General features: G+C 34.5%; 1 protein-coding gene and 1 long non-coding RNA gene across 5 annotated transcripts in view; one reads left to right on the forward strand and one right to left on the reverse strand.

Annotated features, from left to right (window-relative positions):
* MMRN1 (multimerin 1) overlaps positions 1 to 7930 on the forward strand; it is an 81099-nt gene extending 73169 nt beyond the window's left edge. The window contains exons 8-9 of the mRNA XM_020887587.2: positions 5356 to 5508; positions 6787 to 7930. Coding sequence (XP_020743246.2) covers positions 5356 to 5508; positions 6787 to 7208 — 575 coding nt within the window. The 3' untranslated portion in view covers positions 7209 to 7930. The remainder of the gene's footprint in view (positions 1 to 5355; positions 5509 to 6786) is intronic.
* LOC110133553 (uncharacterized) overlaps positions 1 to 17394 on the reverse strand; it is a 92962-nt gene that overhangs the window by 36754 nt on the left and 38814 nt on the right. The window contains exon 4 of one of the 4 annotated variants that reach the window (XR_002312798.2): positions 3158 to 4220. The exons of 2 other annotated variants lie outside the window; for them this stretch is intronic. This is a non-coding gene — a long non-coding RNA (uncharacterized lncRNA). Of the gene's footprint in view, positions 1 to 3157; positions 4232 to 17394 lie in introns of those variants that run through there. One more of the 4 variants, XR_002312797.2, reaches the window with a different exon arrangement.

Below are 17394 nucleotides of genomic sequence, written 5' to 3' on the forward strand. Positions count from 1 at the left end.
ATTGCACTGAGGTGATAGTTGAGGGCACAGAAGTAAATTAGGTAGCTAGAGAAAAAGTAGAAATCTGAAGATAGAAACATGGGAGAGAGAAAAAGGAGTAATCAGAACCAGGAAAGTACATGAGTCTCTGAACTCAAAGTCTTTAAGAAAAAAGAAAAGATTAAAAAAAAAAAAGACATAATGATGTAGGAGGAGGACCTGTGCAAACAAAATAATAGAAATAAAAATTTGGGGGAGATGTCTGTTTATTTTTACTATAATTTACATGGAGCTAAATTCACTGTTTTTTCCTTTAATTCACTATTTTTGACATGCAGTCTGTGAATTCTGACATGTGTAGTCATGTAATTACCACAAAAGTCAAGATGGAGAACAGTTCCATCACACCCTCAAATTCTCTTATGTACCTTTTTAGTCAACTCTACCTCCACTCCCAGTCACCGTCAACAGTGATGTTTTCTCTCCTTTACCCTTTTATCTTTTGCAGAGTATCTTTTACATTAAATCATGCAAAACATTATACAAATCCACCAGTATCTGTGGATCCATAGTATCTAGATACTATGTCCTCCACGACATTATAACTTTTCTTTATCTTTCATGCTATGTAGGCTTTTGAGCCTGGCTTCTTTCACCTGGTATATTTGAGATCCTTCCATGTTGTTGCATGTGTTCCTTTTCATCACCGAGCGAGTAGTGGTCCATTGTATGGATGGACCTACAGTTTGTTTACCCGTTTAGCAATTGAAGGATGCTTTGGCTGTTTACAGTTTGGGGTGATTATGAATAAAGCTGCTGTAAACATTCGGGTTTACACTCATACATACAGGTTTTTGTGCATACACAGTTTCCATTTCTCCTGAGTTATATAGCAGTAGCATAACTTAGTTATAAAATATAGTTTTAACTTTGTAAGAACTGGTCAACCACTTGCCATTTGCATTAGAAATGTATGAGAATCCTAATTGCTCCACAATCTTGTCAACACTTGGCATTGCCAATATTGTTTATTTTACTATTTTAATAGATATATTATTGTATTTAATTGTGATGTTATTTTGCATCTTCCTAATGACTAACATTGTTGAACATGTTTCAGTACCTTTGCCATTTTTAATATTCTCTTGATTGAAGATTATAACTCTATAGAAAAAGGCAAAAACAGATGATAATGTTGAGTGAAAAACATTTCATTTACTGGGTTGTGACTTAGGATAAATATAAATGAGAAGTGTTAAGAGTAAATCATCTGAGACAGGGCTAATCCATTTGGTAAAGATAACTGATATGATTAAAAGAGCTTTAAATTATATTTGAAGTGTTGAGAAAAAAGATCCCAGAAACAAGATCAAGAACAACAGACATGAATTTAAGAAGGAGAACAAAATAAAAACTGATAATTGAAGGAAAAGTAGTAAAGATGGTTGAAAACAATGTTTCCATCCATCTCTAACTAATGAAGAGAGTATGAGTGTCTGTTCACAACTAATGGATAGGCAATGAATCTGAAAAAATAATATAAACAACTGCTCACATTTCTAGAGTTGTTGGAAAGGGACATATGAAGCGTTTTTAGAGCAATGAAAGGATACGACTTATTTGATACAGTTTTGATAAATGATGAAACAGAATAGCACTGAAAATTAGCATATACATTAGTATGAGTGTGAAAATATGTTAGCATTGGCATCAGGATGAAAGGTAAAGAAAAGTTATAATGTTGTGTGGACACAGTATCTAGAGCAGATACTAGTGGATTTATATAGTGCTTTCCTCTGTGTACGAAAAAACTTGCCAGAGGCACTGAGAGGTCCTCTCACTAGTCTGTTAGAAACTCTATCCTGACCTCAGCAGGGATCAGAGTTACCAATCCTGCACAATGTATTACTTAAATGATGAAATAAAAGAATAAAATCTTGATGCTAATCTATAACTAAGCATTAAAAATAAAAATAATTTAATAATAAATAAAAATATTATATAAAACATGTATGGTGCTAGGTGTACTATAAACAAAAATAGAAGCAGAAGACATCAGTATGAAGTGTCCCTTCATTATTCATCAAATGCCTATTGAATGAGTGCTGAATGAGCACTGAGAAAAATTAAGTGGATAGAGGGGTAAATGAAACACAACCTCTCTTCTCATGGAGTTCAGACATTAAACAAGCAATTAAAATAAAGAATGGTAAATACTGGCAAAGACAGAGTGCTTTGAAAATGTAAGGAGTTCTTCAAGCAGTTCAAATTTAACATGAGCCTTTATAAAATATGGAAGTAGGATTAATAGAAAAGTATAACTTGAGCACCTATCAGGGTTCAAAAAGCAAAGACCAGAACAAATTGAGACTTATGAAACATTCCAATACAGTGGCAAAGGAATTTTAGTCCTGTTCAGATCAGGGAAATGAATATTAACAGATTAGTCATGCTATTTGCACAAGATGAGAGAATATTGAGTTGGCAGAACTTAATTGTGGTGATCTTCATCAAAGAAAATAAATGGACTGGAAAGAGTTTGACATTCTACCCAAGATAGAAGTTGTGGAAAGTTTGCTTGAAATAATTCCATGTCTCTAGAAAAACATGCCAATGGCATCATAGCATCAAACTGTACCTGATCTTTGAGAAAAAATGAAGAAAAAATAGAGAGATAAAGGATGAGATCATCTACTCAATATTCCATTGATTCGTTTATTAGTCTTTAAAAAGACAGTTTAGTACTTCTATATGTCAAGCACCATGCTAGTCAGTAGTGACACAAAGTTTAAAAAGTGGAAACCCTGAGCCCTGTCCTCACAAAAGCTCACACTCTAATTGAAAGTAGGAACAAATGAGCAATAACATGATGACTCAGCAGGTAAAGAATTCACCTGCAATGCAGAAGACATAGGAGACATGAATTTGATCCGTGGGTAGGGAAGATCCCCCTAGAGAAGGAAATGGCATCCCATTCCAGTATTCTTTCTGGGGAAAGCCCATGGACAGAGGAGCCTGGTAGGCTACAATCCTGGAGTTGCAAAGAGTTGGACACGATTGAGTGACTAAGCACGCACACAGACCTGATAAATTCAACAGGAACTTCAGAGCATCAAACAATTAAGAGAATCAATATAAATCTATCAAAAGGAAAGATGTAAAAAAAAAAGACATGATGTTTTATTTAGAGTATGATTTTTATTAATTCAAAGACAAATGCCCATTGAATACAAATATGTAATACAGGAACTTATAAAAGTATCTAACCATTTTTTAAGTATTTTAGTAATAAACTAAAAAATAATACAAATCAGATGATATACAAAAGTAGATTTATATCTGACTGTATAATGAAATAAAAATAGCTTCAATTGACAAATCAGTGCCAACCAATCTTCAGCTCTCTGTTACAAGGTTCTGTACTTAACAAATATTCATTAAATATTTTTTTCAAAATGAGAATATAGCCAATATCTTATCATAACTTTAATGGACTATAGCTTATTAAAATATTGAATCATTATGCTGTACCCCTGACACTAATAACATAACACTGTAAATCAACTAGACTTCAAAAAATTTTTTTTCATTCTAATTACACAGGCATGCAGTTTGGTCACATTTTATGTGAATTTGAATTATTTAAATATGAAGCAGAATGTATTTAAAATATTTATAGGTCTCACTCTTGAGATAAATGTTAAAGCAAATAACCTTAAATTTAAAAATCATCAATGACCATGTTTTGAAATGAGTGAAATGTAAACTGTTTGCACTATTTCCACAAGGTGGAGCCATAGTGGTAACTGTATCCAGTAATGTATTCTTCCAACCTTTTCTTTCTACATTACGTTTATAACCATATTTATCATTTATAACCATATTTATAATTTGAGGCTTTCTAAATAACTGAAATTATTCTATATCTAATAAGTTAACTGAAACACTGTCTTTCAGCAAATTGAGTATGTTGGGGATTTATCTCACTCTTTTACTGCTGTCTAATATTTCTTGCTGAAGAAAGAGTGGTAGTAATACTGTTAGTCTCTTAGTCGTGTCTGACTCTTTGCGACTCTATGGACTGTAGTTCGCCAGGCTCCTCTGTCCATGGGATTCTCCAGGCAGGAATACTGGAGTGGGTTGCCATTCCTTCTGCAGAGGATCTTTCCGACCCATAGATAGAAACCAGGTCTCCGGCACTGCATGCAGATTCTTACCGTCTGAGATACAGGGAAGCTCTGCTGAAAAGATACTATAATTCATTTAATAAGTCCCTTCATTAGTGGTCGTTTAGGGGTCCTACTATTTTTCACTAGTGCAAATGATATCATGAAGAAATTTCTTGAACATTATCTTTGCGCACGTGTATCTGGAATATATGTTGTGCTGGAAGAAATTTCTGGCTCAAAGCAAATGAACATTTTTAATTCTGTCAAATTGTCCTATTCAAAAGTTCCAACAATATAAGGTCAAACCAACATTATACGAGAATGTTCATTTTCTGCATGACTGTTTTGTTTTTAAATGTTGCCACCGGATATAAAACCTTGTTGATGGTAATTTGTTACTCCTTAATTAGTAATGAGGTTGAATAAGTTTTGAACTGTAGTTGTTCACTGACTTCCCAGCTCATATTCCTTGCCCATTTGCCACTATTTTTACAGGGTTACACTCTTTTTTGTGGGGATTAGTCAGAACTTCTTATTTGTTATAGATATTAGTCATTAGATTGTTGTATCTGTTAAAAAATACTTTCTTAGCACTTTGAAATTTGATAATGTACAGCTTTCATTGCCAATGAGTTTTGGGTCTAGGTGGTCAAACATCAGGATTTTTCTCTTATGGTTTCTGGGGTTTGTTTTGTGTTGAAAAAGCTTTCCAAAATTTTAAAGCTCAGCAAAGATATTGTTTATTTGATTATAATGCAATCATTTTTTCACATTTAGTATTTTTATGCACATGGAATTTATATTTTTATGAATATACTGTTTGCACCATTTATTGAACAGACTTTGTTTTCCTTCTGTGATTTGAAATATTACCCTCGACATGCACTGGTTTCAATTGTATGTGATTGTGTGTCCAGATAGCCTATCAGTTCTACAGCTGACAAAAATCTTAATATTTAACACAAATAAATGCAGTGGATCACAGAATTATTCTCATTTCCAAGAAGCAGGAAAGCGCTTCAGAAGCAGTGCAAAGAGTTCAGAGATTTCGTGAAATCCCATGACTGCATTGGTGGGTGATCTGGGCCTGGGAATGCATTTTTCCTATTTCTGACTCAGTGTTTTTCCCATTTTGCTGCAAACTCTAATTTGAGATCAACAGAAAGATAGGTCACTTTTAGCCTCTTTTATCTTGATTCTTTTTCAGTAACAGAGGAGTATTCATACTGTAGTAGATCCCCATGCCGGAATGGGGGTACATGCATAAATGCAAGAACTAGCTTTATCTGTGCTTGCCGACATCCTTTCACTGGTGACAACTGTACTGTCAAGCTGGCAGGAGAAGATGCTTTAGCTCCAGGTAAGAAAGTACATGTGTCCTTGGATTTGCTCATTGTCATAAACAAAAATATTCTTTGAAATGTTTACAAATGCATGTTTAGACCTGCTTAATCTGGACTCACTTGAGGATTAATTCCTTTTACTTCTGAAATTTACTGAATAACATACATGGTTCTGTCAGGTAAACTAATTCATATACACTATATGAAATTTTCAATGTTGGTTTAATAGAAGCGATTTATTAAAAATCCCCCAATTTGTTTTTTCTAGTGCATCTTAAAAGAAAATATAGATTGCATAAGAAAATATAGATTATACTTTCTTAAAATAAAATATATATTATATATATGCCATATAATATATATGTATACATATATACACATATACATATATATATAAACTTTTTCTCCTCGAATAAGAATGCATCTTTGATTCATATCAAATCTGATCCCATAAATAAAGCTTTAATAAGTGTATAGCAGTATGTCTTCTATGAAGGTCATAGTACCATGCTGACTGGCTGAGGGTTGTTAGACTATGCTAAAATGTAGTGAGTAGCGCAAGATGCCTTTTTGTCCATTTACTTTCATAAGCATTGGTTGTTATATACTTCTAGAGTGTATCATTTTTTATTTGCACACAAGAAAATGTGTTCAGTGCTTAATATATATTCTCTTTAAAATGATGGCAAAAATATGTTTCAAACCAGGCTTTTCCTAATAATATGCTGCATAATAAAGAGTGAATTTTTTAGTCTGCTTTTAAATCTCAGCCTTTGTAAGTACATTTGGCATTAATTACATAGAAGATTGCTTTTGTCTGCCTCTCTATAGTGCATATGATTTCACTGGGTTTCCGTGTTAGCCTCCAGAAACTGTTTGACAACGTGCAGGAAAAATTGTTTCTACATCATGTCAGCTTTAATTCATGCAAGAGGCTTTAAAACATTCTGGCATACCATAATAATCATAAAATGCTTTGAATTCCTTCATCTCTGGAGAGATCAAAGCCACACACAAATTAATCTTTGAGGCGTTTTTATGAGAGATGTATTGAGTGTTACTGTCATTCTACCCTGATCTAAATGGAGAAACTGAGTCTCAGAGAGACTAAGCAATTTTGGGTAGTTCAGGCGAGAAAAGAGGCAGGCATCCAGACACACATGACCTTGTTAAGTCCAATGAATGACTGTTTTACTTCTACTAACCCTTTTTATAACTGAGGTAAAGAATAAAGATATAAACAAAACAAGATCAAAACATGAAAATCAACTCTTTCCATTTTTTTCCACCTACAGATTTTTCAAAAGGAACTTACAGATATGCACCGATGGTGGCATTTTTTGCATCTCATACTTACGGAATGACTACACCTGGTCCTATCTTATTTAATAACTTGGATGTCAACTATGGAGCCTCATATACTCCAAGAACTGGAAAATTCAGAATCCCCTATCTTGGGGTGTATGTTTTTAAGTATACCATTGAGTCAGTTAGTGCTCATATCTCTGGATTTTTAGTTGTTGATGGAGTAGACAAGCTTGCATTTGAGTCTGAAAATGGTAACAGTGAAATACACTGTGATAGGGTTTTGACTGGGGATGCCTTATTAGAATTAAATTATGGGCAGGAAGTGTGGTTGCGCCTTGTAAAAGGAACAATTCCAGCCAAATTTCCCCCTGCCACTACATTTAGTGGTTACTTATTATACCGTACATAAATTAGCATGAAAGACAAACTGTCACCTTTACTGAGCTGCAGCCAGTGTTTTTATTTATCTTTGCATGCACATCTACTCTATTTTTGGTTTTTCAATGAATGAAAACGAACTTTTTATAAAATCTGAGTAAGGCTCTAAGTTTGTTTATTTCACAAAATTATTTAAATATCTTTTAAACAACCTGTATATGAAAGAATTTTTGCTCCTAAAGAGATTTAGTAGCATAGAAAACAAAATTGGTTTTTTAGCATAACCATTCCTATTTTTGTTTTTTCATGTTAAGGCATTGCAATATAAAGGAATATTATAAAATGACAGTCACTATTGCCAGTCACAGTAATCTTTTCAACAGAACATTTAACTTTTGTGATTCCCTGTGTACATAAATATATAACATATGTTTCTTAAATTCACAAGTTCCAAGTACTGAAAGACTAAGAAGTCATTCTTTAACTTTGATTTTCAGTCTTTTCTGTTGTTTTAAAATTTTACATATTGAAATTTTCACTTGTAATGAAAATTTTTAAACTTGAATTAGAAATTTGAAATATGCTTTACTATTGTTTCCTTCCTAAACTATATTCAATATCCTGTGAAAAGCCATAATGGAAAAGAATATGAAAAAGAACATATATGTGTGTAACTGAATCAATTGCTATACACCACAAACTAACATAACATTGTAAGCCAACTATACATCAATAAAATTTTTTTAAAGATTATTTTTTCCTTCCTATAATTAGAGAATAAAGAAATAGTTAACACATGAACATTTACACCCAAGTCTAAAGACACAGAAGTGGGTATTTTATCTTTCTTCCATCATACAGTAACTGTGTGTGTGCTCTGTCACGTTCAACTCTTTGTGACTTCATGGACTGCAGCCCAGCAGGCTCCTCTATCCATGGGATTTCCCAGGCAAGAATACTGGAGCAGGGTTGCCACTTCCTTCTCCAGCGGATGTTTCTCACCCAGGGATCGAACCAGGTCTCCTGAACTAGCAGGCAGATTCTTTACCACTGAGCCACCAAGGAAGCCCATACAATATATACAGGGGAAAAAAACACACCTTTCTCTAATGAGTGGCAACACATGGCAGACTTGATTGTATTTTTATAACAGGTGCATATATTCCATGGTGATACTATGACTTAAGGATTTATTGTGTGCTTCCTGTGCCCTGGTTCTCTTCTGTGCAACTAATACATAACATCTCATTGATTCCTTATAAATTTTTAAAAGGTGGGTATTAACCAAGTTTCACAGCTAGGAAGGACTAAGGTAGGATTTAGAATCAGCCATTCTTCTCTAGCACCCACTTGCATCCTTTCTCTATCCTACCTCCTAAAGATGTACCATAATTGATTTAATAATCCCTGAAGTTCATTTGGATTATCTCCAATGTTTCATTATAACAATATTATTGTAGTGAACACCCTTAAACATACATCCCTTATATAGTTAACAAGATATTTCTGAAGAAGAAATTCCTGTAAGACATTATAAGAAAGAAGTAAAAGTTTTTGGTATGGAAAACATTTCTCATGAATTAATTTATTTAATGCTTATTATAATCCTGTGAATAATGTACTAACCTTATGAGATATGTATCATGTATTATTCTCTTTACACTGGTGAGAAACAGAGGCACGTAAGTGGGTAAGTTTCACAACAGTTTAGGAAATTGTGAGAATTTCAAGAACAAAAGATAAGCATATATTTCTACTTTGCTAAAAGTTTATCAAAAAGCCCTTGAGAAGATTGTTATCCAGTTTGCTCATGTAAAGGAGTACCCATGACTCCCAGACATACTAATCAAAACTGACAGTGCTTAAAAATACTGCCAATCTTAAATGTGAAAATATTATTTCCTCAGAGCAGAAACTTAGTTTTTTTTCAAATTTTCTAAAACTTGAATGCACACGTCCAAGCAAAGAGGTGCATACAAATGTTCACAGTAACTTTGTATGTAATAGCCAAAAACTAGGTTTCACCCACATGTTTGGCAATAGATGAATAGTTAAGCAAACTTGGATATATCCACACACCAGAGGACCGCCAATCGATAAAAAGGAAGGAACACACAACACATACTATATGCCAATCTGTAGAATATTTCAACCTGCAGCCTAATGAAACTTGGACAGCCCTGCAGGTAAGTGTGAAGCGTGTATTGCCCAGCAGAATGTCTCATGTTGAGCCAAAATTGCTGTGCCCTCACAGCCCAGCCTCACTCTGTATACCAGGAAGAGTGGAAGCCAGTTGCTGAAAAATGAAGGCTGAATGACTGACAGTTTCTCCTCTTATGTATAAATGTGTTATTTTCAAAAGCATTTGGAGAATTTTGATAATTTCTTTAGTCCCTGCCTAAAATAACATCACAATCTGAAATGTTTATTACTTCAAATACTCCTAGATTAAACAGAATTTTTGTTTTCCAATTATACTTTTCAACAGATACCAGTGATTTCAATGGACCACCTTTTCTGTAATAGCAAGAATAGTAGGAAGTGAGTCATTTGACAATATTTGTCATTGCTACACATGATTTAATTTTTGATTTTGTAATTAGATAATTTAGAACACTTAGCATTAAATGATGCTTTAGTGTTTGAGTTTTAATTAGTAATTTTATCCTATATTTTTACACATATTCGTAGAAACACATTTAAATGACAAACTGCCACCAATTACCAAAAGGTGTTGTAGCCACTTCTAAGTTTCTGTGAACTTGTTTGTGTTTCTTTTTAAAAGCCACCCAATATCATGCAGGACAGCTTAGCAATGTATTTATAACTGTCATGATCAAATTTTTCATATATTAAAAAAAAAAAACTGGGATTTTCTTGATTTTCCCTATGCACACAGCAGACTTTAATGGATAGTATTTTGCAGATTGAATTCCAGAGCTCTTCTCTCTCACCAGACCTTCCTGCCTAGCAAACACCCAAAGTATACTCAGACCCTAATTACTAATGACAATTTCATACACATTCATTCTTCAATTATTTAATAAATACCCACTTCATGATAGGCAGGATAAATCATATATTAAAGTAATGTAAAAATAAATATCAAGTAAATCAGTACAGACAGATACTGCATTTGAAATACATTATTCAAAGTCATGCTGAGATTTACTCTCACCAAAATCATGAGTAGCTCCATAAGAATGGAAAATGTATTTTTACTAACCAATTTTGCTAACAAAGGTCCATCTAGTCAAAGCTATGGTTTTTCCAGTAGTTATGTATGGATGTGAGAGTTGGACTATAAAGAAAGCTGAGCATAGAAGAATTGATGCTTTTGAAGTTGATGTTGGAGAAGACTTCTTGAGAGTCCCTTGGACTACAAGAAGATCAACCCAGTCAATCCTGAAGGAAACCAGTCCTGAATATTCATTGGAAGTCCTGATGCTGAAGGTGAAATTCCAATACTTTGGCCACCTGATGCAAAGAACTGACTCATTGAAAAGACCCTGATGCTGGGAAAGATTGAAGGCGGGAGAAGGGGACGACAGAGGATGAGATGGTTGGATGGCATCACTGACTCAATGGACATGAGTTTGAGCAAGCTCCAGGAGTTGGTGATGGCATGCTACAGCCCATGGGGGTCACAAAGAGTCAGACATGACTGACAGACTGAACTGAACTGAATAACCAACCTCCCTCTATTTTTACACCTTAGGCCAAACTTCCATTACTTGTTTTTGGCTCACTCCAGGAATAAAGAAACTTCACATTCAAAGCCAAGTGAGCTTAAATTGTTCTTTCTTACTATCTTACCAAACTGCTCATTTTGGAAGAATGGTCTAATATCATTAGGGCACTGTGCTCAGTCTCTTAGCTGTGTCCAGCTCTTTGTGACCCCATACACTGTAGCCCACCAGGCTCCTCTGTTCATGGGAATACTGGAGTGGGTTGCCATTTCCTTCTCCATTTGGGCATAAAGAAATGCTAAAAATACGCTAAACTGATTTTCACTTGACTAATTTAATTAATGCTCTTAAAGGGGATTTTTTTAATGTTATTCATCTGTTTCAAAATATAAACTCACTGAATTGAATGAACTTTTAATTGATAGAAGTTCATTTGTATATAAACATTATTTACATATAGATATTTACATTACACATACATTTGGTCATATGTAAATTCAGGTTTTCATTTATCTAATATATGTCTAAATAGTTCTAAATACTTTTCTATCTAATATATATAAATTATGTATATTATACACATAAAATCTAAGATTTTTATCATGTACTTTTCATCCAATCTGAAGAAAATGGGTTGACAACTTGGCACTTTTTTTTATAACTGCTACAGTTTATTACTGTCAATTTTTTCACATTAGAAGCTAGTAGAGTAATAATCTTTGCTTTCAAGGGAAATTTTTTAATGCAATAAAATACTCCCTTCTCAAAATTGTTTGCCTATCCTCTATCTTTGCAAGCACGTGTGGGACACTTCAGAGCAGAAATGATGGCCCGCCCCTCCTAGATTGCACGTTTACTCTGGTTGATCTTCCCTGTTAGAGGCGGAGATATTTGTTGCCCCAGTGGTTTCAAACCCAGTGCTTCATCAATGAGCCGAGGAGTAACATAAGGCACATTCTCGCTGATCTCACAGATCAGTGAGAATCTTCAATCACCTATACTGGGTTTGTGCTTGGGAAAAAAACAATAGCAAAGTAGTGTTCATTTCTCTGGGCTGACATGCTAATTAAACAATCCCCAATTCTGGATAAGTCCAAATTCAGGATTTTTAAACTATTTTTATTCATGGGTTTCTCCATGAAATATCAAAACCCAGATTTTGGTCATAACATTTCCTAGAAAACAAGTGTCAGATGTAGTAATATTTAGAATATTTTAAAATGTTATTTGCATATTAAAAAAACTATCAATCCATAGCAGATTCTGGTTTGTAACATGATTTCCTATTATATTCAAATAAATACTTATAGCAAGCCCAATGAAGATTACAATTAAAATGCTATAAGACCACAATCTAGGAGTCAGTGTTTTTTCCAGTATATTTAAATCTACATCCAAAAGTTTGGATTAAAATACTTGAATTCCCTATCTTTTAAATTTGAACAAATCCTGTATCAAGTCCCCTCAAGTTAAGAATGAAAATACTACAGGACACAAGCTGAGGGTTGGGCATTCTTATAAAAACTACTCTACTTTGCTTATTTAGCCAGCAGAGAAGAAACTGACTGCCTAGAATCTTCTTACCAGGAAAAAGGCAATTACAGAGAGTTTCTAAGATTATAGTGTTAAAATTGTTTTGGTAACTTAACTGCCCTTCATTGACCTTTGCTGTCACCATAACCAAAGCATTTAATTGTGCATAATCTGCATAAAGAGGACCACATATCTATTTCTTCATCTATATGAAAACTGTGAATTAAGGATGACAATTTGCCAGAACACATATGTAGAAAAATACCTTTGTACTACCTCCAAAAATCATTTGAGATAGCTAGATGAATAATATGATAGGAAAAATATTAAACTTTGACAAACATACTTGCTACTTAAACATCCAATATGTGTCAAGAACATGTGCTTTTCTCATGCTAAGTTTTTAGATATATGCACTAATTTTCATTATTTGTCACAGTCACCTTGTGCTTAACAAAGAATATTCTACAGAGATGCCTCCCACAGTCTCAAGCCCTTTTTTAACCCCCTACTGCACCTGATTCCATATGCCAGCATTGTATTAATAGATTTGCTGTTCAGATCTCTTTAATCCCGCTGGGGAGGCTGTTAAATAGTGTGGAAACTATTCTGTAGAGGAAGTTTAAAAGACTCTCCAGGGACTTACTTGGCTTTTTAATGTTACTTTCATTGCCCTTTCTGAAGTTTGTCATTAAGGTTTTAATCATGAGTCTGTTTCATAAACACTAATTCTATTTCCTTTAAATGGTCAGCAAACTGATAGGTCATTCATGGATTTTAACTTTTCAAAGAGCTCCATATTAACAGCAAACTGAACTCTATCCCATGCAATGAATTTCTCTATAATACTTTTGGTTTCTCTCATCCCATGTGGCATATTTGACAAAGCAACAACAGCATCATCATAATCAACAACCACTACCAAAATACCCCAAGGGAATTCTTGGGATTCACAAAGGAACCTCTGCTTTTATACTTAAGAAATATATTTTAAATATTACTGGAGCAGTATTGGTATCCGAAAACTGATTTTGTAGTGTATTCTGAAAAATGGGCAGACAAAGATGCCTGTAGAGAATCTTAGAATTCCATGAGATTGGGTACCATTTGCCCATCAATAAAGTTCTTGGCACTGCAACTAGTGGAAGATCACTGAGATCAGTAAATATACAGAACATACTGAGAACTGAAAAGGACTAAATGTCTTAAATTTATTCATTAAATTTTACTAATTTAGAAATTTTTCTAGTAGAATTCATTTTACTTAATTTGATGGAACAAAAATAATTTGAATATTCAAGTTTGTGATCACCAATACCAAAACTAGTCCTGATTTTTGTTTTTGATTAGAGATTTAATATGTGACATCTACATTTGGCTAAGGCTGTTATTTTTGTTAGACACAGGTTTTAGACCTGTGATGAAAGCATCGGATTTTCTTACAATAGTCTCATTCTGGGCTGTAACAAATAGTTACTTACTTGCCCTAGCTACATACTTAACATACTGAGGCAGTTGCGCCAACTGTATTCTTCACACCAATGAAAATATGATCTTGGCAAGTGACCTTGTGAGGAAACTATTCTCAAGAAGGCAAAATAGCTACTACCTCAGGAAGAATGACTTCTCTTACCAGTAAGTAATGATGCAGATTTGAATTGCAGTTCTCTTCATGAAGTACACATCACACACGCTACTCATTGCCCTTATATCACTATAGTTTAAAAATTGTAACATCATTTTTTCCCAGAACTATAAAATCAAACACAACACCAGCTACAGAGAGAAAGCTCCTAAATATTTTCTTTCCATCTTGCTTCTTTCTGGCAACTATCTGACAGAAAATGTATGGAGACAAAAGAAAGAAGAAATCAAAGGAAAAGGAGGAGGAGGGTGCCCTTGAGAGGGGGAGAGTGATGAGAGAGAGCAGAAAAAATAACTAGAGAGCCAAATTGGTTAGTACTGAGAGAGAGTATGGTCAGACACAGAGCAAGGCAGCACAGGGGACTGAAAACCGTCTGAGTTGTAAGACAATAGTACATTTTCATCAACCCTCCTCTGAGCCCAGGTGGCATTGTTACCCAGCAAGAGCTTAGTGACCCTCACATGTAAACACAAATACTTTGGCATTAACATTTGAAAAAAAGAAAAGAGCTTTATTTTGAGGTCCACCAGCAAGGAGATAGGGCTCAAAGCTGCCTTTCTGCTCCAGACTCCAGGATAGTATTTAGGGGTTAGGGGAATTTCAAACTTGGAAGCTGATTGGCTAGTCTCAAATCAGTACATATAAGTCACTCATGCTGCTGGAAGCCACATTTTCCTTATTGAAGGAATTCTTAATCCCTAAAGGATGTGCTGCAGACCACGGGGTCGCAAAGACTAGGAAACGACTGAGCGGCTGAACTGACCTGACCTGAAAGGGATCTGATGGCAATGCTTCTATTTTGAGTTTGTAGACTGATGAAAATCCCTGGTTCTGGCATTATCCTGGAGATATGAGTTCCCATCCAGTATACGCCCAGAGCTGTCTATGTAAAATAACTCAAGGTTTGACTAATCAACTATTTAAGGAGGCAACACCAATTTAAGATGGTCAGTGTTTCACGCATTGTTTCAAAGGGAAAAACCCACAGAGAAAGCCTGCAACCTATCTACTTGTTCCAGCAGCCATTGAGAAAACCATGACTTTGTCTTGAAAAAAAACTTGACCCTGTCCTTTGAACTTTGTGGAGTTTTATTTTCTGAGTCATGTATGGATGGCAGAGTTGGAGTGTAAAGAAAGAGAGCACCAAAGAACTGATGCTTTTGAACTGTGGTGTTGGAGACAACTCTTAAGAGTCCCTTGGACTGCAAGGAGATCCAACCAGTCATCCTAAAGAAAATCAGTCCTGAATATTCATTGGAAGGACTGATGCTGAAGCTGAAACTCCAATACTTCGGCCACCTGATGTGAATGAACTGACTCATTGGAAAAGACCCTGATGCTGGGAAAGACTGAAGGCAGGAGGAGAAGGGGATGACAGAGGATGAGATAGTCGGATGGCATCACTGACTCAATGGACCTGCATTTGAGTAGACTCCAGGATTTGGTGACGGACAGGGAGTCCTGGTGTGCTGCAGTTCATGGGGTCACAAAGAGTCGGGACATGACTGAGCAACTGAACTGAACTGAAATGATTTTCTGAGTAATATAACACCAGCTTCACAAATTAGGAAGTAAAGGGAAAAGGAATTATTTTCTCATTCCGAAAATTCTGTATGATAGTGTTCTCATATTCTTCCTTTTTGTTCTTAAAACTTGGCAATGGGTCTAACAAGAGAAAAAGTTAGCATTCCTACAAATTTTCTTTTAGTGGCATTCTAAGATTCAGTTCAGTCGGTCAGTCGTGTCCGACTCTTTGCGACCCCATGGATCACAGCACGCCAGGCCTCCCTGTCCATTCTAAGATTATCTCCTAGTATAAAACGATTGTCACTTCGTTTATTCAGCATATTCTTTGAAGTCCCATGAGGCAGGTCTGCACTTTAAAACAAAAGGCATGGATGGGTAAATTGGTCACACTTTCAACAAATTAAGCTTATGTTCTGGTAATAGCAAGAACTGCCAAGTTTCTACATGGCATTGCTGCTGATAAGTGTAGGAAGTTAGCAAATATATTTAAAATTTTTAATATGTTTTCTGAGCTGTAAAAGCAAAGAAAATGCTACAGAATTTTTTTTAATTAGAGTAGTGGCTTTAAAATGTATCTGCATTTAATTCAGATTGCTCTTACTATAAAGTATGTTCTGTATAAATATTAATCATAAAATAATTTATCATAATATGCCTTTTTCTCTCTCCCCAAATTTCTTTCTTCTTAAAAGATAAAAGGAAATAAATTTCCAATAAAATTTCATTGACTTCAGCCTGCATCTCTTTTAGAAAAAGAGAATTTGATTAACAAATATATAACTAAATAATCATAGAGGTAGAGTTTGGGAGAGGAAGTTCTTTGTAAAATCTCAGACAGATATCAGAGGCATGTAATTCTGATTTTCCCTTCTGAAATATTTTATAACATCATCCAGATTAAAGTGAGAATTTTTTTCAGAATAAATGGAAAGACATTCTGAAAAGTATTTTCCAACTCTTTCCTATTTTATTTTGCCCCATATTTTGTAAAGTCCAAGAATACTCTAAAACACTTTCTAGGAAATACTATATTTTCAGTTAAATTTATTTTCATTGTATATAGATCTGAAAGGAAAGTAGTAATTACCCTGAAAGTTAAAGTGTTAGTCACTCAGTTGTGTCTGACCTTTTGCAACCCCATGGACTGTGGCCTGCCAGGCTGCTCTGTCCATGGAATTCCCCAGGCCAGAATACTGGAGTGGGTAGCCATTCCCTTCTTCAGGGGCTCTTCGTAACCAACGGATGGAACCTGGATTTCCCACATTGCGAGCAGATTCTTTTCTGTCTGTGATAGCCAGGAAGCCCATATAGACCTGAGGAAGGCCTAATTATATTTTCTTTTTGAAAATGTTACTATTAATAATCTGTTCAACAGGATTCTATAGTTATCTAAACCAAATAAACTGCCATCTGAGTATTATATTTAAAAGAAATTATTTAACATCATTATTTACAAATTGCAATTAATTAATTAAGCTAGATTTTACTTACGTGAAATATTTGTCTTGTGCAAAAAAACACTTTACTTATTTAGGTGAAATGTTTGTCTTGTGCAAATAAATGTATGGAATGAATTACCAAAAAAAGGTCTGTACCTAGCCACCTTTATAATCAAGTAAAAAAAAATACAACTAAATAAAACAATTTGATTTGTAATAGATGAAGCAACACTTGGGTTTAATTAGCCATTATACAAAAAAAGTCCCAGTAAAAAAAATTTCTTCCTAAGTATCAGAAGCCCTTTGAATGTACAGAGCTCACATTATTGAAAATCTGTATGTTTCAATTGATGAAGATTAAGCATGATGAATGCTTGATTATCT

Source organism: Odocoileus virginianus, chromosome 21 (genome assembly GCF_023699985.2).
Source record: "Odocoileus virginianus isolate 20LAN1187 ecotype Illinois chromosome 21, Ovbor_1.2, whole genome shotgun sequence".
NCBI lineage: Eukaryota > Metazoa > Chordata > Mammalia > Artiodactyla > Cervidae > Odocoileus > Odocoileus virginianus.